Below are 23,344 nucleotides of genomic sequence, written 5' to 3'. Positions count from 1 at the left end.
CACCCATAGACTCAGCACTGTCACCCACAGACTCAGCACTGTCATAGACTCAGCACTGCCACCCATAGACTCAGCACTGTCATAGACTCAGCACTGTCATAGACTCAGCACTGTCACCCACAGACTCAGCACTGTCATAGACTCAACACTGTCACCCACAGACTCAGCACTGTCACCCATAGACTCAGCACTGTCACCCACAGACTCAGCACTGTCACCCATAGACTCAGCACTGCCATAGACTCAGCACTGCCATAGACTCAGCACTGTCACCCATAGACTCAGCACTGTCACCCACAGACTCAGCACTGTCACCCATAGACTCAGCACTGTCATAGACTCAGCACTGCCATAGACTCAGCACTGTCACCCACAGACTCAGCACTGTCATAGACTCAACACTGTCACCCACAGACTCAGCACTGTCACCCATAGACTCAGCACTGTCACCCACAGACTCAGCACTGTCACCCATAGACTCAGCACTGTCATAGACTCAGCACTGCCATAGACTCAGCACTGTCACCCATAGACTCAGCACTGTCACCCACAGACTCAGCACTGTCACCCACAGACTCAGCACTGTCATAGACTCAGCACTGCCACCCATAGACTCAGCACTGTCATAGACTCAGCACTGTCATAGACTCAGCACTGTCATAGACTCAGCACTGTCATAGACTCGGCACTGCCACCCGTAGACTCAGCACTGTCATAGACTCAGCACTGTCATAGACTCAGCACTGTCATAGACTCGGCACTGTCACCCACAGACTCAGCACTGTCATAGACTCAGCACTGTCATAGACTCAGCACTGTCATAGACTCAGCACTGTCACCCATAGACTCAGCACTGTCATAGACTCAGCACTGTCACCCATAGACTCAGCACTGCCACCCACAGACTCAGCACTGCCACCCACAGACTCAGCACTGCCACCCACAGACTCAACACTGCCACCCACAGACTCAGCACTGTCATAGACTCAGCACTGTCACCCATAGACTCAGCACTGTCACCCACAGACTCAGCACTGTCATAGACTCAGCACTGCCACCCATAGACTCAGCACTGTCATAGACTCAGCACTGTCATAGACTCAGCACTGTCACCCACAGACTCAGCACTGTCATAGACTCAACACTGTCACCCATAGACTCAGCACTGTCACCCACAGACTCAGCACTGTCACCCATAGACTCAGCACTGTCATAGACTCAGCACTGCCATAGACTCAGCACTGTCACCCATAGACTCAGCACTGTCACCCACAGACTCAGCACTGTCACCCACAGACTCAGCACTGTCATAGACTCAGCACTGCCACCCATAGACTCAGCACTGTCACCCACAGACTCAGCACTGTCACCCACAGACTCAGCACTGTCATAGACTCAGCACTGTCATAGACTCGGCACTGTCATAGACTCAGCACTGTCATAGACTCGGCACTGCCACCCGTAGACTCAGCACTGTCATAGACTCAGCACTGTCATAGACTCAGCACTGTCATAGACTCGGCACTGTCACCCACAGACTCAGCACTGTCATAGACTCAGCACTGTCATAGACTCAGCACTGTCACCCATAGACTCAGCACTGCCACCCACAGACTCAGCACTGCCACCCACAGACTCAGCACTGCCACCCACAGACTCAGCACTGCCACCCACAGACTCAACACTGCCACCCACAGACTCAGCACTGTCATAGACTCAGCACTGTCACCCATAGACTCAGCACTGTCACCCACAGACTCAGCACTGTCATAGACTCAGCACTGCCACCCATAGACTCAGCACTGTCATAGACTCAGCACTGTCATAGACTCAGCACTGTCACCCACAGACTCAGCACTGTCATAGACTCAACACTGTCACCCACAGACTCAACACTGTCACCCACAGACTCAGCACTGTCACCCATAGACTCAGCACTGTCACCCACAGACTCAGCACTGTCACCCATAGACTCAGCACTGTCATAGACTCAGCACTGTCACCCACAGACTCAGCACTGTCACCCATAGACTCAGCACTGTCATAGACTCAGCACTGCCATAGACTCAGCACTGTCACCCATAGACTCAGCACTGTCACCCACAGACTCAGCACTGTCACCCATAGACTCAGCACTGTCATAGACTCAGCACTGCCATAGACTCAGCACTGTCACCCATAGACTCAGCACTGTCATAGACTCAGCACTGTCATAGACTCAGCACTGTCATAGACTCAGCACTGCCACCCATAGACTCAGCACTGTCATAGACTCAGCACTGTCATAGACTCAGCACTGTCACCCACAGACTCAGCACTGTCATAGACTCAGCACTGTCACCCATAGACTCAGCACTGTCACCCATAGACTCAGCACTGTCACCCACAGACTCAGCACTGTCACCCATAGACTCAGCACTGTCATAGACTCAGCACTGCCATAGACTCAGCACTGTCACCCATAGACTCAGCACTGTCACCCACAGACTCAGCACTGTCACCCATAGACTCAGCACTGTCATAGACTCAGCACTGCCATAGACTCAGCACTGTCACCCATAGACTCAGCACTGTCATAGACTCAGCACTGTCACCCGTAGACTCAGCACTGTCACCCATAGACTCAGCACTGTCATAGACTCAGCACTGCCACCCGTAGACTCAGCACTGTCACCCATAGACTCAGCACTGTCACCCATAGACTCAGCACTGTCATAGACTCAGCACTGCCATAGACTCAGCACTGTCACCCATAGACTCAGCACTGTCACCCACAGACTCAGCACTGTCACCCATAGACTCAGCACTGTCATAGACTCAGCACTGCCATAGACTCAGCACTGTCACCCATAGACTCAGCACTGTCATAGACTCAGCACTGTCACCCGTAGACTCAGCACTGTCACCCATAGACTCAGCACTGTCATAGACTCAGCACTGCCATAGACTCAGCACTGTCATAGACTCAGCACTGCCACCCACAGACTCAGCACTGTCACCCGTAGACTCAGCACTGTCACCCATAGACTCAGCACTGTCACCCGTAGACTCAGCACTGTCATAGACTCAGCACTGCCACCCACAGACTCAGCACTGCCACCCACAGACTCAGCACTGCCACCCATAGACTCAGCACTGCCACCCACAGACTCAGCACTGCCACCCACAGACTCAGCACTGTCACCCACAGACTCAGCACTGTCATAGACTCAGCACTGTCATAGACTCAGCACTGTCATAGACTCAGCACTGTCACCTACAGACTCAGCACTCACCCATAGACTCAGCACTGTCACCCACAGACTCAGCACTGTCATAGACTCAGCACTGCCACCCATAGACTCAGCACTGTCATAGACTCAGCACTGTCACCCACAGACTCAGCACTGTCACCCATAGACTCAGCACTGTCACCCACAGACTCAGCACTGTCACCCATAGACTCAGCACTGTCATAGACTCAGCACTGTCATAGACTCAGCACTGTCACCCATAGACTCAGCACTGTCATAGACTCAGCACTGTCACCCACAGACTCAGCACTGCCACCCACAGACTCAGCACTGCCACCCACAGACTCAGCACTGCCATCGTGAACCCCACCCACCCCACCTAACCTTTAACCTCTCTCCGTTCTCCCCCACCCACCCCCCCGACCCCCCACCAGATTGAGGTGGAGGAGACGGCTACGGACACTCGAGAGGTCACCCAGAGGTCACCGAGAGGTCATCTGTGGGTGGGGGGGTGGGTGGTGGGGGGGGTGGCGAGGTGGGCGTGGATTGGTGGCGAGCAAGCAAAGGTCGCGACCTTTCTGTACCCCGTCGCCCGTGCACCGATTTAATAAAAGAGGCACCAAAAAAATCTCTCGCGGCAGAATTCGTGTCTCTGGTGGTGTCCTGTGGTGTGTCCTGTAGTGTCTGTGGTGTGTCTGTGTCCTGTGGTGTGTCTGTGGTGTCTCTGTAGTGTGTCCTGTGGTGTCTGTAGTGTCTCTGGTGGTGTCCTGTGGTGTCTCTATGTCCTGTAGTGTGTCTGTAGTGTCTCCTGTGGTGTGTCCTGTAGTGTCTGTAGTGTCTGTGGTGTGTCCTGTAGTGTGTCTGTAGTGTGTCTGTAGTGTGTCTGTGTCCTGTGGTGTGTCCTGTGGTGTGTGTAGTGTCTCCTGTGGTGTCTGTAGTGTGTCCTGTGGTCTCTGTGGTCTGTAGTGTCTCCTGTAGTGTCTTTGTGTCCTGTGGTGTGTCCTGTAGTGTCTCCTGTTGTGTGTCCTGTGGTCTCTGTGGTGTCTCCTGTGGTGTCTCCTGTGGTGTGTCCTGTGGTGTGTCCTGTAGTGTCCTGTGTCCTGTGGTGTGTCCTGTGGTGTCTCTGTGGTGTCTCTGTAGTGTGTCCTGTGGTGTCTCTGTAGTGTGTCCTGTGGTGTCTGTGTCCTGTGGTGTCCTGTGGTGTCTCTGTAGTGTGTCCTGTGGTGTCTCTGTGTCCTGTGGTGTCTGTAGTGTGTCCTGTGGTGTCTCTAGTGTGTCCTGTAGTGTCCTGTAGTGTGTCCTGTGGTGTCTCCTGTGTCCTGTAGTGTGTCCTGTGGTGTCTCCTGTGTCCTGTGGTGTGTCCTGTGGTGTCTCCTGTGTCCTGTGGTGTGTCCTGTGGTGTCTCTGTGTCCTGTGGTGTCTCTGTGTCCTGTAGTGTCTCCTGTGGTCTGTAGTGCGTCCTGTGGTGTGTCTGTGTCCTGTGGTGTGTCCTGTGGTGTCTGTGTCCTGTGGTGTGTCCTGTGGTGTGTCCTGTGGTGTGTCCTGTGGTGTGTCCTGTGGTGTGTCTGTGGTGTGTCCTGTGGTGTCTGTAGTGTGTCCTGTGGTGTGTCTGTGGTGTGTCCTGTGGTGTCTGTGTCCTGTGGTGTCTGTGTCCTGTGGTGTCTCTGTCTGTAGTGTGTCCTGTGGTGTCTCTGTCTGTAGTGTGTCCTGTGGTGTCTCTGTCTGTAGTGTGTCCTGTGGTGTCTCTGTCTGTAGTGTGTCCTGTGGTGTCTCTGTCTGTAGTGTGTCCTGTGGTGTCTCTGTCTGTAGTGTGTCCTGTGGTGTCTCTGTCTGTAGTGTGTCCTGTGGGTGTCTATGAGTGTGGGTCTCTATGGGTGTGAGTCTCTATGGGTCTCTGAGTGGGGGTGTCTATGAGTGTGGGTGTCTATGAGTGTCTCAGTGAGGGTGTCTGAGTGTGGGTGTCTGAGGGTGTCTGAGTGTGGGTGTCTGAGTGTCTATGAGTGTGAGTGAGTCTATGAGTGTCTATGAGTGTGGGTGTCTATGAGTGTATGAGTGGGTGTCTATGAGTGTGGGTCTCTATGAGTGTCTGAGTGTGGATGTCTACGAGTGTCTATGAGTGTGGATGTCTATGAGTGTCTATGAGTGTGGGTCTCTATGAGTGTCTATGAGTGTGGGTCTATGAGTCTCTATGAGTGTGGGTCTCTATGAGTGTCTGAGTGTGGGTCTCTATGAGTGTCTATGAGTGTGAGTCTCTATGAGTGTGGGTCTTTGAGTCTCTATGAGTGTCTATGAGTGTGGGTCTCTATGAGTCTATGAGTGTGGGTCTCTATGAGTGTCTATGAGTGTGGGTCTCTATGAGTGTCTATGAGTGTGGGTCTCTATGAGTGTCTATGAGTGTGGGTCTCTGAGTGTCTATGAGTGTGGGTCTCTATGGGTCTCTATATGAGTGTGGGTCTCTATGAGTCTCTGTGAGTGTGGGTCTCTATGAGTCTCTATGAGTGTATGAGTGTGGGTTTCTATGAGTGTCTATGAGTGTGGGTCTCTATGAGTGTCTGAGTGTGGGTCTCTATGAGTCTCTGAGTGTGGGTCTCTATGAGTGTCTATGAGTGTGGGTCTCTATAAGTGTGGGTCTCTGAGTGTCTATGAGTGTGGGTCTCTATGAGTGTGGGTCTCTATGAGTCTCTGTGAGTGTGGGTCTCTATGAGTCTCTGTGAGTGTGGGTCTCTATGAGTCTCTGTGAGTGTGGGTCTCTATGAGTCTCTATGAGTGTCTATGAGTGTGGGTTTCTATGAGTGTCTATGAGTGTGGGTCTCTATGAGTCTCTCTGAGTGTGGGTCTCTATGAGTGTGGGTCTCTATGAGTCTCTATGAGTGTGGGTCTCTATGAGTCTCGGAAGGCCGCCGCTGCATGACGTCATCGCGTCGGAAGGCAGCTCGCCTGACGACGTCATCGCGTCGTTAAGACCGCTGGCCGGGATGACGTCGTCGCAGTGGGCAGGCCGCAGCCGGATGACGTCACCGCGTCGTTAGGCCGCCTCCGGGTGACGTCATCGCGTCGATGGGCAAACTGCCGCGTGACGTCACCGCGCCGGAAGTCGAACGAGATTTTTGTTTTGCGAGTGACTTTGTAAGGCGACTTGGTCCCGTTTGGGGTTCCCGCTCTCGTTGACACAACAACAAACACAACAACAACAAACAAGAGAGAGAGAGAGAGAGGCGGTGTAAGATGTGAGGAGGAGGAGGAGGCGATGGCGGCTGGCAGGGAATGGCGAGGGGCTTGTCTGGTGGCGGCGGTGAGGGGAGACAGACACACACTGTACATACAGTACATACACACAGTGTACACACACACACAGTGTACACACATACATACACACATACATACACACAGTGTACACACAGACACACACATACATACAGTCACATACACACAGTGTACACACATACACACACAGTGTACACACACGGACATACATACTGTACATACACAGTGTACACATACATACACACACACAGTGTACACACACATACAGACACACACACAGACACACACACACATACAGTCACATACACATACATACACACATACACACACACATACACACAGTGTAAACACACACATACACACGTACACACTGTACACACATACATACACACACACGCACGTACAGTCACATACACACACACATACACAGTGTGCACACACACAGACACACACACATACAGTGTATACACACACACATACACACAGTGTACACACACATATACACACACAGTGTACACACATACAGTGTACACACATACACAGACATACATACAGTCACATACACACACACACAGTGTACACACATACACATATACACATACAGTGTACACATACACACAGTGTAAACACACACATACACAGTGTACACACATATATACACAGACACACACACATACACACAGTGTACACACACACATACACACAGTGTACACACACATACACACAGTGTACACACACATACAGTGTACACACATACAGTGTACACACATACAGTGTACACACACATACAGTGTACACACACATACACACAGTGTACACACACATACACACAGTGTACACACACAGTGTACACACACACAGTGTACACACATACAGTGTACACACACACAGTGTACACACATACAGTGTACACACATACAGTGTACACACACATACACATACAGTGTACACACATACAGTGTACACATACAGTGTACACACACATACATACAGTGTACACACATACACATACATACACATACATACACACACATACATTGTATACACACATACACACACATACGTACACACATACATACACACATACACACACCTACAGTGTACACACACAGACATTGCACACACATACCGTCACATAGACACATCCAGTGTACACACAGACACCAATACAGTCACATACAGTGTACACACATACACACACACAGTGTACACACACTCATACACACACATACACATTGTACACACATACACACACATACATACACACATACACATACAGTGTACACACCCACACATACAGTGTACACACATACAGTCACATACATACAGTGTACACACCCTCATACACACACACATACAGTGTACACACACATACAGTGTACACATACACACACACACACATACAGTTTATACACACATACACACACACATACATACACACATACATGCACACATACACACACATAGAGTGTACACAGACATACATACACACACATTCAGTGTATACACACATACACACACATACGCACACACATACATACAGTGTACACACATACACACACATACAGTGTATACACACATACACACATACACAGACACACACATACATACAGTGTACACACATACACACACACAGTGTACACACACACATACACATTGTACACACATACACACACATACATACACACATACACATACAGTGTACACACCCACACATACAGTGTACACACATACAGTCACATACATACAGTGTACACACCCTCATACACACACACATACAGTGTACACACACATACAGTGTACACATACACACACATACAGTTTATACACACATACACACACACATACATACACACATACATGCACACATACACACACATACAGTGTACACAGACATACATACACACACATACAGTGTATACACACACATACACACACATACGCACACACATACATACAGTGTACACACATACACACACATACAGTGTATACACACACATACACACATACACAGACATACACACATACATACAGTGTACACACATACACACACAGACACACATACACACATACACAGTGTACACACACATACATACACATACATACACACACATACAGTGTATACACACAGACACATACACACACACAGATACACACACACATACAGATACATACACACATACATACAGTGTACATACACACACATTCATACAGTGTACACACATACACACATACACACACACACAGACACACATACACTCACAAACACACACAGTGTGTCTATGTGTATGTATGTGTGTGTCTGTGTGTGTGTCTGTGTTTTCTGTCCGTCTGCTACAGCAGAGGTGTAGGGAATTCCAACGGGAAAGGTCCTGGCAAGGATTATTCAGCATCACCTTGCCAGGCACGCTGAGGAGAGGCTTGCGGAGCCCCAATGCGGTTTCAGGAAAGGGCGGTCCTGCACAGATGCCATATTTTCTGTCCGTCTGCTACAGCAGAGGTGTAGGGAATTCCAACAAGACCTACATCTCTGCTTTATTGACCTGGTCAAGGCCTATGATACCATCAGTAGGCCTGGGCTCTGAGTTGTTCTTCGTGCTTTTGGAGTACCTGACCCTCTGCTCACAATCATTAAGGACCTTCATGATGGTGAGCGGGCCCGGGTAAAACTACGTGGCCGGGAGTCAGAGCCATTCCCTGTTAACCTTGGGTTGCGACAGGGATGTCCTCTGGCTCCCACATTATTTAACATCTATTTTGACCACGTAGTTCGTGAAGCCTTCAATAGCTGTACCGGGGGAATCTCCATATGGTACAGATATAATGGGAGGCTGATCGACGCCCGGGTGCGGTCAAGGGATGGCTCCCTATTGCTCAACCACGTTATGTATGCTGATGATTTGGTAATAGCTGCTCATTCAGAGGAGGAGTTGGAGACGCTGCTGCTGAGACTGGAGCGTGCCACTAAGAGGTGGGACCTTACCATCAGCCCCACCAAAACTAAGCACCTGCCTGCGTATTTTGTACCATCGGACACTCCACCCCCACAACTCCCAATCGGTGATGGGGCAGTTGCGGAGAGAGTGGAGAGTTTCCCATACCTGGGCAGTGTGCTTATGACTGGCTCCAATTTAACAGCAGAGGTCTCACCCCGAATCAGTCGAGCGGCAATATCTTTTCATCGGTTGCGTAACGCTGTGTGGAAGCTACCTGGTCTGTCGCTCCGCACTAAGCTTCAGGTCTTCTCGGCCACGGTCATTCCCTCCCTTCTCTACGCTTGCGAAACGTGGACCCCCCTAATGGAACATCTTCGCCAGTTGGAAACATTTAGGCTGGCCTGCCTACGATCCATCCTGGGTTTAACCAGACTGGATTGTGTGAGGAGCTCACAAATCCTTGTAAGATCTGGGCAAGGTCCCATCGGTGAGCTCCTCCGGCAGGGGAGGCTGCGATGGCTGGGTCATGTAGCCCGCATGCCCAGCCACCGCATGCCGAAACAGCTTTTGTTCGGCCAGATTGAGGGGGCTAAGCGGGCGCGGCACGGGCTAGAGAAGAGATGGAGTGATGTGGTACAGGAGGACGTGGAGCTGAGTGGACTTGCCGATGACTGGTACCAGCAGTGTCAAGATCGGCCTCTGTGGAAGAGGCTCGTGAAGGATGCTACTGGGCAGTTGGAGGTAGTCGCCCTCCAACAACAACGGAGGGCGGAGGAGCGACGCTCACAACAACGACCGGAGCGCCGGGTGGCTAAAGCACAGCAGGTTGGCACAGTAGGGGGCACAGGTGGTGCATCAGCCAGTCATCTCAGTCAGTCGACCCGTGGCACCTGGGTCTGCCCCGTGACCTCCTGCCAGCGGGCGTTCGACACTTCATGTGGCCTCAGGGTGCACATAGCCTGGCACAAGCGTCGTGGTGACGTCACCGCCACTTAGTGGCGAATGGCGGTTGTTGTTGTGTCTGTGTGTGTATGTATGTGTGTATGTGTGTGTACACTGTGTGTGTATGTGTCCGGTGGACTGGCTCTGGCTCCTGCCACCGTGAGGGGTGGACAGTCCTCTACTCGGGGCAGCAGACTGCCAAACAACAGGGTGTGGCTCTTCTTCTGAACAAAAGAATGAAGGGGGCGTGGAAGCGTGGCGGTGAGGTGTGGGAAGCTGTAAGCCCCAGGCTACTTTGGGCTCGCCTTCCCATCAACGGAGGCGAGGAGTGGTGGTCGTGGTTACTTATGCCCCCACCGAAGACGAACATCCGTGGAGGGATGCAGGCAAGGCCGATGAGTCAGATGCCTTCTATGACCTCCTGTCACAGGTGCTGGCGAAAGTGGCCCCTCGGGATAGAGTCATCTTGTTGGGTGACTTCAATGCCCGAGTTGGTCATGATGCTGGCACCTGGTCTGGAGTGATTGGAGGGCATGGGCCAGATCAGCTCAATAACAACGGCAGGAGGCTGGTAGATTTTTGTGCAGCCCATGGGCTTGTAATTACCAAGACGCTGTTCCGGCATCGGCGCATCCACACAACATCATGGATGCATGCCGGGTCCAAGCAAGAACATCTGCTGGACTGCATAGTGACGGACCAGCGGATGCGAGCCATTGTCCTTGACACCAGGGCCTACCGTGGAGCTGATCTGCCCTCTGACCATTGACTAGTCATCTGTAAGATGCGCCTGCCATTCTTACACTCCGGTGGTGGGTGTACACCCAGGACCCCATTCCAACCTAAGGTGGCCTGGTCTGAGTTATCTGATGAAAGTTGCAAGTGAGAATTTCATCATCGCTTGCGGCTGGGATTGGCATCGTCCCCCACTCCTCCTGATGTCGAGGGTAAATGGGCGAGGTTTAGGGCTGTGACTCATGTAGCTGCAATGGCTGCTTTGGGTACGTGGTCCAGACCTCCCCAGAGACCCTGGCTGACAGAGGAGGTGTTCAGGATGGTAGAGATAAAGCGACAGGCCCACTGTCATCGGCTACAGAATCCCACATCAGAGAATGAGAAGGCTTACCGCAGCCTTCGCTCGGAGGTTCGGAGAGCCGTGAGGCGCTGCAAGGATGGGTGGTGGTTGCGGGTTGCTGAGGAGATGGAGTCTGCCTCAGTGGCCCGTGATCACAAATCTTTATTTAACTCCATCAAAAAAGTAACCTGCAGCGCCACACCTATTACCATCATTAGGGGAAAAAACGGTGATCCAATCTCTGACCCCCAGGAACAGGTTTGCAGATTTTCTGAGCATTTCTGTGAGGTCCTGGGGGAGGGAAAATCCCTCAGCCTGGAAAACATCGTGGCACAAGGGGAGGATGACCCTGCTGAGGCTGCGATGCAATAAATATTGGAAGAAGTCACCCCCTTTGAGTGGCTGGCTGAGGTGCCATCTGTTGAGGAAGTACTGAAGGCGATCCGGAGTCTGAGACCAGGAAAGGCAGCGGGCTGAGATGATCTCACAAGCGAAATGCTGAGGGAGGGTGGCGTTTGTGCACAGACTGCCCTATATGACATCATAACAACAGTCTGGACCACTGGATGGGTTCCACAGGATTGGAAGGATGCCCTGGTGGTCCCCCTCTTTAAGAAGGGTGACCGCACAGACTGTAACAACTACAGGGGCATCTCACTCCTCAGTGTGCCGGGAAAGGTCCTGGCAAGGATTATTCAACATCCCCTTGCCAGGCACGCTGAGGAGAGGCTTGCGGAGCCCCAATGCGGTTTCAGGAAAGGGCGGTCCTGCACAGATAGCATATTTTCTGTCCATCTGCTACAGCAGAGGTGTAGGGAATTCCAGCAAGACCTACATCTCTGGTTTATTGACCTGGTCAAGGCCTATGATACCATCAGTAGGCCTGGGCTCTGGGTTGTTCTTCGTGCTTTTGGAGTACCTGACCCTCTGCTCACGATCATTAAGGACCTTCATGATGGTGAGCGGGCCCGAGTAAAACTACATGGCTGGGAGTCAGAGCCATTCCCTGTACACCTTGGGGTGCGACAGGGATGTCTTCAGAGGCGGAGTTGGAGACGCTGCTGCTGAGACTGGAGCGTGCCACTAAGAGATGGGGCCTTACCATCAGCCCCACCAAAACTAAGCAACTGGCTGGGTATTTTGTACCATCGGACACTCCACCCCCACAACTCCCAATCAGTGATGGGGGAGTTGTGGAGAGAGTGGAGAGTTTCCCATACCTGGGCAGTGTGCTTATGACCGTCTCCGGTTTAACAGCAGAGGTCTCACTCCGCATCAGTCGAGCGGCAATATCTTTTCATCGGTTGTGTAACGCTGTGCGGAAGCTACCTGGTCTGTCGCTCCGCACTAAGCTTCAGGTCTTGTCGGCCACGGTCATTCCCTCCCTTCTCTATGCTTGTGAAACGTGGATCCCCCTAATGAAACATCTTCGCCAGTTGGAAACATTTAGGCTGGCCTGCCTACGATCCATCCTGGGGTTTATCAGGCTTGATTGTGTGAGGAGCTCACAAATCCTTGAAAGATCTGGACAAAGTCCCATCGGTGAGCTCCTCCGGCGGGCAAGGCTGCGATGGCTGGGTCATGTAGCCCGCATTCCCAGCCAACGCATGCCGAAACAGCTTTTGTTCGGCCGGATTGAGGGGGCTAAGCGGGCGCAGCACGGGCTAGAGAAGAGATGGAGTGATGTGGTACAGGAGGACGTGGAGCTGAGTGGACTTGCCGATGACTGGTACCAGCGGTGTCAAGATCGGCCTCTGTGGAGGAGGCTCGTGAAGGATGCTACTGGGCAGTTGGAGGCAGTCGCCCTCCAACAACAACGGAGGGCGGAGGAGCGACGCTCACAACAACGAGCGGAGCGCCGGGTGGCTAAAGCACAGCAGGTTGGCACAGTAGGGGGCACAGGTGGTGCATCAGCCAGTCATCTCAGTCAGTCGACCCGTGGCACCTGGGTCTGCCCCGTGACCTCCTGCCAGCGGGCGTTCGACACTTCACGTGGCCTCAGGGTGCACATAGCCTGGCACAAGCGTTGTGGTGATGTCACCGCCACTTAGTGGCGAATGGCGGTTGTTGTTGTGTGTCTCACTATGTGTGTGTGTGTCTCACTGTGTGTGTGTCTCACTGTGTGTGTGTGTCTCACTGTGTGTGTCTGTGTGTGTGTCTCACTGTGTGTGTGTGTGTGTCTCACTGTGTGTGTGTCTCACTGTGTGTGTCTGTGTGTGTGTGTGTCTCACTGTGTGTGTGTCTCACTGTGTGTCTGTGTGTGTGTGTGTGTCTCACTGTGTGTGTGTGTCTCACTGTGTGTGTGTCTCACTGTGTGTGTGTCTCACTGTGTGTGTGTGTCTCACTGTGTGTGTGTGTCACTGTGTGAGTGTGTCTCACTGTGTGTGTCTGTGTGTGTCTCACTGTGTGTGTGGCTCACTGTGTGTGTGTGTCTCACTGTGTGTGTCTGTGTGTGTGTGCAGGTGAGCTGTGTGTTGATCTGCTCCACCTGGGCCCAGATCTCCACTTGCACAGGAAATGAATTCCCCTACCTGGACTACTGCTGTAACAAATGCCATGCAGGTGAGGATCACACCTACAGCCTTCACTACTACAGCCTTCACTACTACAGCCTTCACTACTACAGCCTTCACTATTACAGCCTTCACTATTACAGCCTTCACTACACCTACAGCCTTCACTACTACAGCCTTCACTACTACAGCCTTCACTATTACAGCCTTCACTATTACAGCCTTCACTACACCTACAGCCTTCACTACTACAGCCTCCACTACTACAGCCTTCACTACTACAGCCTTCACTACTACAGCCTTCACTACACCTACAGCCTTCACTACTACAGCCTTCACTACACCTACAGCCTTCACTATTACAGCCTTCACTACACCTACAGCCTTCACTACACCTACAGCCTTCACTACACCTACAGCCTTCACTACTACAGCCTTCACTACACCTACAGCCTTCACTACTACAGCCTTCACTACACCTACAGCCTTCACTACTACAGCCTTCACTACACCTACAGCCTTCACTACTACAGCCTTCACTACTACAGCCTTCACTACACATACAGCCTTCACTACTACAGCCTTCACCCCTACAGCCTTCACTACTACAGCCTTCACTACACCTACAGCCTTCACTACACCTACAGCCTTCACTACTACAGCCTTCACTACTACAGCCTTCACTACACCTACAGCCTTCACTACTACAGCCTTCACTACTACAGCCTTCACTACTACAGCCTTCACTACTACAGCCTTCACTACTACAGCCTTCACTACACCTACAGCCTTCACTACACCTACTGCCTTCACTACTACAGCCTTCACCACTACAGCCTTCACTGCTACAGCCTTCACTACTACAGCCTTCACTACTACAGCCTTCACTACTACAGCCTTCACTACTACAGCCTTCACTACACCTACAGCCTTCACTACTACAGCCTTCACTACTACAGCCTTCACTACTACAGCCTTCACTACACCTACAGCCTTCACTACTACAGCCTTCACTACTACAGCCTTCACTACACCTACAGCCTTCACTACTACAGCCTTCACTACACCTACAGCCTTCACTACTACAGCCTTCACTACTACAGCCTTCACTACTACAGCCTTCACTACTACAGCCTTCACTACACCTACAGCCTTCACTGCTACAGCCTTCACTACTACAGCCTTCAGTACACCTACAGCCTTCACTACACCTACAGCCTCCACTACTACAGCCTTCACTACACCTACAGCCTTCACTACTACAGCCTTCACTACACCTACAGCCTTCACTACTACAGCCTTCACCACTACAGCCTTCACTACACCTACTGCCTTCACTACTACAGCCTTCACTACTACAGCCTTCACTACTACAGCCTTCACTACACCTACTGCCTTCACTACTACAGCCTTCACTACTACAGCCTTCACTACACCTACAGCCTTCACTACTACAGCCTTCACTACTACAGCCTTCACTACTACAGCCTTCATTACTACAGCCTTCACTACTACAGCCTTCACTACACCTACAGTCTTCACTACTACAGCCTTCACTACACCTACAGCCTTCACTACTACAGCCTTCACTACTACAGCCTTCACTACTACAGCCTTCACTACACCTACAGCCTTCACTACTACAGCCTTCACTACTACAGCCTTCACTACTACAGCCTTCACTACAACAGCCTTCACTACTACAGCCTTCACTACACCTACAGCCTTCACTACACCTACAGCCTTCACTACACCTACAGCCTTCACTACTACAGCCTTCACCCCTACAGCCTTCACTACACCTACTGCCTTCACTACTACAGCCTTCACTACACCTACTGCCTTCACTACTACAGCCTTCACTACTACAGCCTTCACTACACCTACAGCCTTCACTACTACAGCCTTCACTACTACAGCCTTCACTACTACAGCCTTCACTATACCTACAGCCTTCACTACTACAGCCTTCACTACTACAGCCTTCACTACACCTACAGCCTTCACTACACCTACAGCCTTCACTACTACAGCCTTCACTACTACAGCCTTCACTACTACAGCCTTCACTACTACAGCCTTCACTACACCTACAGCATTCACCACTACAGCCTTCACTACTACAGCCTTCACCCTACATGCTGTGTACTGTGTGTGTACTGTGTGTGTACTGTGTGTACTGTGTGTGTACTGTGTGTGTGTACTGTGCGTGTACTGTGTGTGTGTGTGTACTGTGTGTATGTGTACTGTGTGTGTGTGTACTGTGTGTACTGTGTGTGTTTACTGTGTGTGTGTGTACTGTGTGTGTACTGTGTGTATATACTGTGTGTGTGTGTACTGTGTGTGTACTGTGTGTGTGTGTACTGTGTGTGAACTGTGTGTGTGTACTGTGTGTGTACTGTATGTACTGTGTGTGTGTGTGTACTGTGTGTGTACTGTATGTACTGTGTGTGTACTGTATGTACTGTGTGTACTGTGTGTACTGTGTGTGTACTGTGTGTGTGTACAGTGTGTGTACTGTGCGTGTGCTGTGTGTGTACTCTGTGTGTGTACTGTGTGTGTGTACTGTGTGTGTATTGTGTGTGTACTGTGTGTGTACTGTGTGTGTACTGTGTGTGTGTACTGTGTGTGTACTGTGTGTGTGTGTACTGTGTGTGTACTGTGTGTGTGTACTGTGTGTGTGTACTGTGTGTCTACTGTGTGTGTACTGTGTGTACTGTGTGTGTACTGTGTACTGTGTGTGTACTGTGTGTGTGTACTGTGTGTGTACTGTGTGTACTGTGTGTGTACTGTGTGTGTGTGTACTGTGTGTGTACTGTGTGTACTGTGTGTGTGTACTGTGTGTGTGTACTGTGTGTACTGTGTGTGTGTACTGTGTGTGTACACTGTGTGTGCATGTACTGTGTGTGTACACTGTGTGTGTACTGTGTGTGTGTACTGTGTGTGTGTACTGTGTACTGTGTGTGTACTGTGTGTGTGTACTGTGTGTGTACTGTGTGTATGCACTGTGTGTATGTACTGTGTGTGTACTGTGTGTGTACTGTGTATACTGTGTGTACTGTGTGTGTACACTGTGTGTGTGTGTACTGTGTGTGTACTGTGTGTGTACTGTGTGTGTGTGCTGTGTGTACTGTGTGTACTGTGTGTGTACACTGTGTGTACTGTGTGTACTGTGTGTGTACTGTGTATACACTGTGTGTACTGTGTGTGTGCTGTGTGTGTGTGTACTGTGTGTGTACTGTGTGTATATACTGTGTGTGTGTGTACTGTGTGTGTACTGTGTGTGTGTGTACTGTGTGTGAACTGTGTGTGTGTACTGTGTGTGTACTGTATGTACTGTGTGTGTGTGTGTACTGTGTGTGTACTGTATGTACTGTGTGTGTACTGTATGTACTGTGTGTACTGTGTGTACTGTGTGTGTACTGTGTGTGTGTACAGTGTGTGTACTGTGCGTGTGCTGTGTGTGTACTCTGTGTGTGTACTGTGTGTGTACTGTGTGTGTATTGTGTGTGTACTGTGTGTGTGTACTGTGTGTGTACTGTGTGTGTGTACTGTGTGTGTACTGTGTGTGTGTACTGTGTGTGTACTGTGTGTGTGTACTGTGTGTGTACTGTGTGTCTACTGTGTGTGTACTGTGTGTACTGTGTGTGTACTGTGTACTGTGTGTGTACTGTGTGTACTGTGTGTGTGTACTGTGTGTGTACTGTGTGTGTACTGTGTGTGTACTGTGTGTGTGTGTACTGTGTGTACTGTGTGTGTGTACTGTGTGTGTGTACTGTGTGTGTACTGTGTGTACTGTGTGTGTGTACTGTGTGTGTACACTGTGTGTGCATGTACTGTGTGTGTACACTGTGTGTGTACTGTGTGTGTGTACTGTGTGTACTGTGTGTGTGTACTGTGTACTGTGTGTGTACTGTGTGTGTGTACTGTGTGTACTGTGTGTGTACTGTGTGTATGCACTGTGTGTATGTACTGTGTGTGTACTGTGTGTGTACTGTGTATACTGTGTGTACTGTGTGTGTACACTGTGTGTGTGTGTACTGTGTGTGTACTGTGTGTGTACTGTGTGTGTGTGCTGTGTGTACTGTGTGTACTGTGTGTGTACACTGTGTGTACTGTGTGTGTACTGTGTATACACTGTGTGTACTGTGTGTGTGCTGTGTGTGTACACTGTGTGTACTGTGTGTGTACACTGTGTGTACTGTGTGTGTCCACTGTGTGTACTGTGTTTGTACACTGTGTGTGTACTGTGTGTGTACACTGTGTGTGTACTGTGTGTACTGTGTGTGTACACTGTGTGTGTGTACACTGTGTGTTTACTGCGTGTGTGTACACTGTGTGTGTGTGTGTACTGTGTGTGTACTGTGTGTACACTGTGTGTGTACACTGTGTGTGTAGGAGAGTACACTATGTGTACACTGTGTGTACACTGTGTGTACACTGTGTGTGTGTACTGTGTGTACACTGTGTGTGTACACTGTGTGCACTTTGTGTGTACACTGTGTGTGTGTGTGTGTACACTGTGTGTGTGTGTGTACACTGTGTACACTGTGTGTACACTGTGTGTGTACTGTGTGTAGGAGAGTACACTGTGTGTACACTGTGTGTGTAGGAGAGTACACTGTGTGTGTGTGTACTATGTGTGTGTGTACACTGTGTGTGTGTACACTGTGTGTGTGTACACTGTGTGTGTAGGAGAGTACACTGTGTGTACTATGTGTACACTGTGTACACTGTGTGTGTGTACACTGTGTACACTGTGTGTACTGTGTGTGTACACTGTGTGTAGGAGAGTACACTGTGTGTGTACACTGTGTGTGTACTGTGTGTACACTGTGTGTGTGTACACTGTGTGTGTATACTGTGTGTGTACACTGTGTGTAGGAGAGTACACTGTGTACACTGTGTGTACTGTGTGTGTGTGTGTACACTGTGTGTGTGTACACTGTGTACACTGTGTGTGTGTGTGTGTACACTGTGTGTAGGAGAGTACACTGTGTGTGTGTGTGTGTACACTGTGTGTAGGAGAGTACACTATGTGTACACTGTGTGTACTGTGTGTGTACACTGTGTGTGTGTACTATGTTTGCACTATGTGTACACTGTGTGTGTGTGTGTACACTGTGTGTAGGAGAGTACACTATGTGTACACTGTGTGTACTGTGTGTGTACACTGTGTGTGTGTACACTGTGTACACTGTGTGTGTGTACTGTGTGTCCACTGTGTGTGTACACTGTGTGTGTGTGTGTGTGTACACTGTGTGTAGGAGAGTACACTGTGTGTGTGTACACTATTTACTGTGTACACTGTGTGTGTAGGAGAGTACACTGTGTGTACACTGTGTGTGTGTGTACACTGTGTGTGTGTGTGTACACTGTGTATGTGTACAATGTGTGTACACTGTGTGTACACTGTGTGTGTACACTGTGTGTGTGTACACTGTGTGTGTGTACACTGTGTGTGTACACTGTGTGTGTGTGTACACTGTGTGTGTGTACACTGTGTGTGTGTACACTGTGTGTGTGTGTACACTGTGTGTGTACACTGTGTGTACTGTGTGTGTACACTGTGTGTGTGTGTACACTGTGTACACTGTGTGTGTGTACTGTGTGTACACTGTGTGTGTACACTGTGTGTACTGTGTGTGTACACTGTGTGTGTGTGTGTACACTGTGTACACTGTGTGTGTGTACTGTGTGTACACTGTGTGTACACTGTGTACACTGTGTGTGTGTGTGTGTGTAGGAGAGTACACTGTGTGTACACTGTGTGTGTGTGTGTACTGTGTGTGTAGGAGAGTACATGCTCTCTGCGTGCTCTGGACCCGGTGCCCGCACGCTGTGTGCAGCTTGTGTGCACGGAACACACACAGCTGTCCCCAACTACAGCAAGCATTGTGTACGCTGTGCCCGCTGTGAGACTGGTACGTATACACAGTGTACACACAGTGTACACACAGTGTACACACACAGTGAGACACACACACACACAGTGAGACACACACACACACACACAGCTGTCCCCAACTACAGCAAGCATTGTGTACGCTGTGCCCGCTGTGAGACCGGTACGTACACACAGTGTACACACACAGTGAGACACACACAGTGAGACACACACAGTGAGACACACACACAGACACACACACACAGCTGTCCCCAACTACAGCAAGCATTGTGTACGCTGTGCCCGCTGTGAGACTGGTATGTACACACAGTGTACACACACACAGTGTACACACACAGTGAGACACACACACAGTGTACACACAGTGAGACACACACACAGTGTACACACACAGACACACACACACACAGCTGTCCCCAACTACAGCAAGCATTGTGTACGCTGTGCCCGCTGTGAGACTGGTACGTACACACAGTGTACACACACACACAGTGTACACACACACACAGTGTACACACATACACAGTGTACACACACACACAGTGTACACACACAGTGAAACACACACACACACACAGACACAGTGTACACACACACACACACACAGCTGTCCCCAACTACAGCAAGCATTGTGTACGCTGTGCCCGCTGTGAGACTGGTACGTACACACAGTGTACACACACAGTGTACACACACACACACAGTGTACACACACAGTGAGACACACACACACAGTGAGACACACACAGTGTACACACACTAACAGTGAGACACACACAGACACACACACACACAGTGAGACACACACACACAGTGTACACACACACACACACACAGCTGTCCCCAACTACAGCAAGCATTGTGTACGCTGTGCCCGCTGTGAGACTGGTACGTACACACAGTGTACACACACACAGTGTACACACACACACACAGTGAGACACACACACACACACAGTGAGACACACACACAGACACACAGTGTACACACACACACACACACAGCTGTCCCCAACTACAGCAAGCATTGTGTACGCTGTGCCCGCTGTGAGTCTGGTACGTATACACAGTGTACACACACAGTGTACACACACACAGTGTACACACACAGTGTACACACACACAGTGTACACACACAGTGTACACACACAGTGTACACACACAGTGAGACACACAGTGAGACACACACACAGACACACACACACACAGCTGTCCCCAACTACAGCAAGCATTGTGTACGCTGTGCCCGCTGTGAGACTGGTATGTACACACAGTGTACACACACAGTGTACACACAGTGTACACACACAGTGTACATACACACACACAGACACACAGACACACACACACAGCTGTCCCCAACTACAGCAAGCATTGTGTACGCTGTGCCCGCTGTGAGACTGGTACGTACACACACACAGTGTACACACACAGTGTACACACACACACACAGTGAGACACACACAGTGTACATACACACACACAGACACACAGACACACACACACAGCTGTCCCCAACTACAGCAAGCATTGTGTACGCTGTGCCCGCTGTGAGACTGGTACGTACACACACACAGTGTACACACACAGTGTACACACACACACACAGTGAGACACACACAGTGTACATACACACACACAGACACACAGACACACACACACAGCTGTCCCCAACTACAGCAAGCATTGTGTACGCTGTGCCCGCTGTGATACTGGTATGTACACACACACAGTGTACACACACACACAGTGTACACACACAGTGTACACACACACAGTGTACACACACAGTGAGACACACAGTGAGACGCACACACAGACACACACACACACAGCTGTCCCCAACTACAGCAAGCATTGTGTACGCTGTGCCCGCTGTGAGACTGGTACGTATACACACAGTGTACACACAGTGTACACACACAGTGTACACACACACACACAGACACACACACACACACAGCTGTCCCCAACTACAGCAAGCATTGTGTACGCTGTGCCCGCTGTGAGACCGGTACGTACACACAGTGTACACACAGTGTACACACAGTGTACACACACAGTGAGACACACACACACAGACACACACACACAGTGAGACACACACACACACAGCTGTCCCCAACTACAGCAAGCATTGTGTACGCTGTGCCCGCTGTGAGACTGGTACGTACACACACACAGTGTACACACACAGTGTACACACACACACACAGTGAGACACACACAGTGTACATACACACACACAGACACACAGACACACACACACAGCTGTCCCCAACTACAGCAAGCATTGTGTACGCTGTGCCCGCTGTGATACTGGTATGTACACACACACAGTGTACACACACACACAGTGTACACACACAGTGTACACACACACAGTGTACACACACAGTGAGACACACAGTGAGACGCACACACAGACACACACACACACAGCTGTCCCCAACTACAGCAAGCATTGTGTACGCTGTGCCCGCTGTGAGACTGGTACGTATACACACAGTGTACACACAGTGTACACACAGTGTACACACACAGTGAGACACACACACACAGACACACACACACAGTGAGACACACACACACACAGCTGTCCCCAACTACAGCAAGCATTGTGTACGCTGTGCCCGCTGTGAGACTGGTACGTACACACAGTGTACACACACACACAGTGTACACACACAGTGAGACACACAGTGAGACACACACACAGACACACACACACACAGCTGTCCCCAACTACAGCAAGCATTGTGTACGCTGTGCCCGCTGTGAGACCGGTATGTACACACAGTGTACACACACAGTGAGACACACACACACACAGTGAGACACACACACACACACACAGCTGTCCCCAACTACAGCAAGCATTGTGTACGCTGTGCCCGCTGTGAGACTGGTACGTATACACAGTGTACACACACAGTGTACACACACACACACAGTGTACACACACAGTGAGACACACACACACACAGTGAGACACACACACACACACACAGCTGTCCCCAACTACAGCAAGCATTGTGTACGCTGTGCCCGCTGTGAGACTGGTACGTATACACAGTGTACACACAGTGTACACACAGTGTACACACACAGTGAGACACACACACACACAGTGAGACACACACACACACACACAGCTGTCCCCAACTACAGCAAGCATTGTGTACGCTGTGCCCGCTGTGAGTCTGGTATGTACACACAGTGTACACACACACACAGTGAGACACACACAGTGAGACACACACACAGACACACACACACAGCTGTCCCCAACTACAGCAAGCATTGTGTACGCTGTGCACGCTGTGAGACTGGTATGTACACACAGTGTACACACACAGTGAGACACACAGTGTACACACACACAGTGTGCACGGAACACACACAGCTGTCCCCAACTACAGCAAGCATTGTGTACGCTGTGCCCGCTGTGAGTCTGGTATGTACACACAGTG

General features: G+C 50.4%; 2 protein-coding genes across 2 annotated transcripts in view; both read left to right on the top strand.

Moving 5' to 3' along the window:
* The window catches only part of LOC142907151 (uncharacterized), a 43,700-nt gene extending 39,840 nt beyond the window's left edge, over window positions 1-3,860 (top strand). Inside the window, exon 10 of the mRNA XM_076056344.1 lies at window positions 3,668-3,860. Coding sequence (XP_075912459.1) covers window positions 3,668-3,672 — 5 coding nt within the window. The 3' untranslated portion in view covers window positions 3,673-3,860. The remainder of the gene's footprint in view (window positions 1-3,667) is intronic.
* Window positions 3,861-6,300: 2,440 nt separating this feature from the next.
* LOC116937040 (uncharacterized) overlaps window positions 6,301-23,344 on the top strand; it is a 55,171-nt gene continuing 38,127 nt past the window's right edge. The window contains exons 1-3 of the transcript XR_012930843.1: window positions 6,301-6,525; window positions 13,913-14,012; window positions 19,759-19,887. The gene's annotated coding sequence lies outside the window, so the exon portion shown is untranslated. The remainder of the gene's footprint in view (window positions 6,526-13,912; window positions 14,013-19,758; window positions 19,888-23,344) is intronic.

Source organism: Petromyzon marinus, chromosome 75 (assembly GCF_048934315.1).
Source record: "Petromyzon marinus isolate PM22_M1 ecotype Great Lakes invasive population chromosome 75, UKy_Petmar_22M1.pri1.0, whole genome shotgun sequence".
Taxonomy (NCBI): Eukaryota; Metazoa; Chordata; class Hyperoartia; order Petromyzontiformes; family Petromyzontidae; genus Petromyzon; species Petromyzon marinus.
This window is presented reverse-complemented; position numbering and strand designations above follow the sequence as displayed.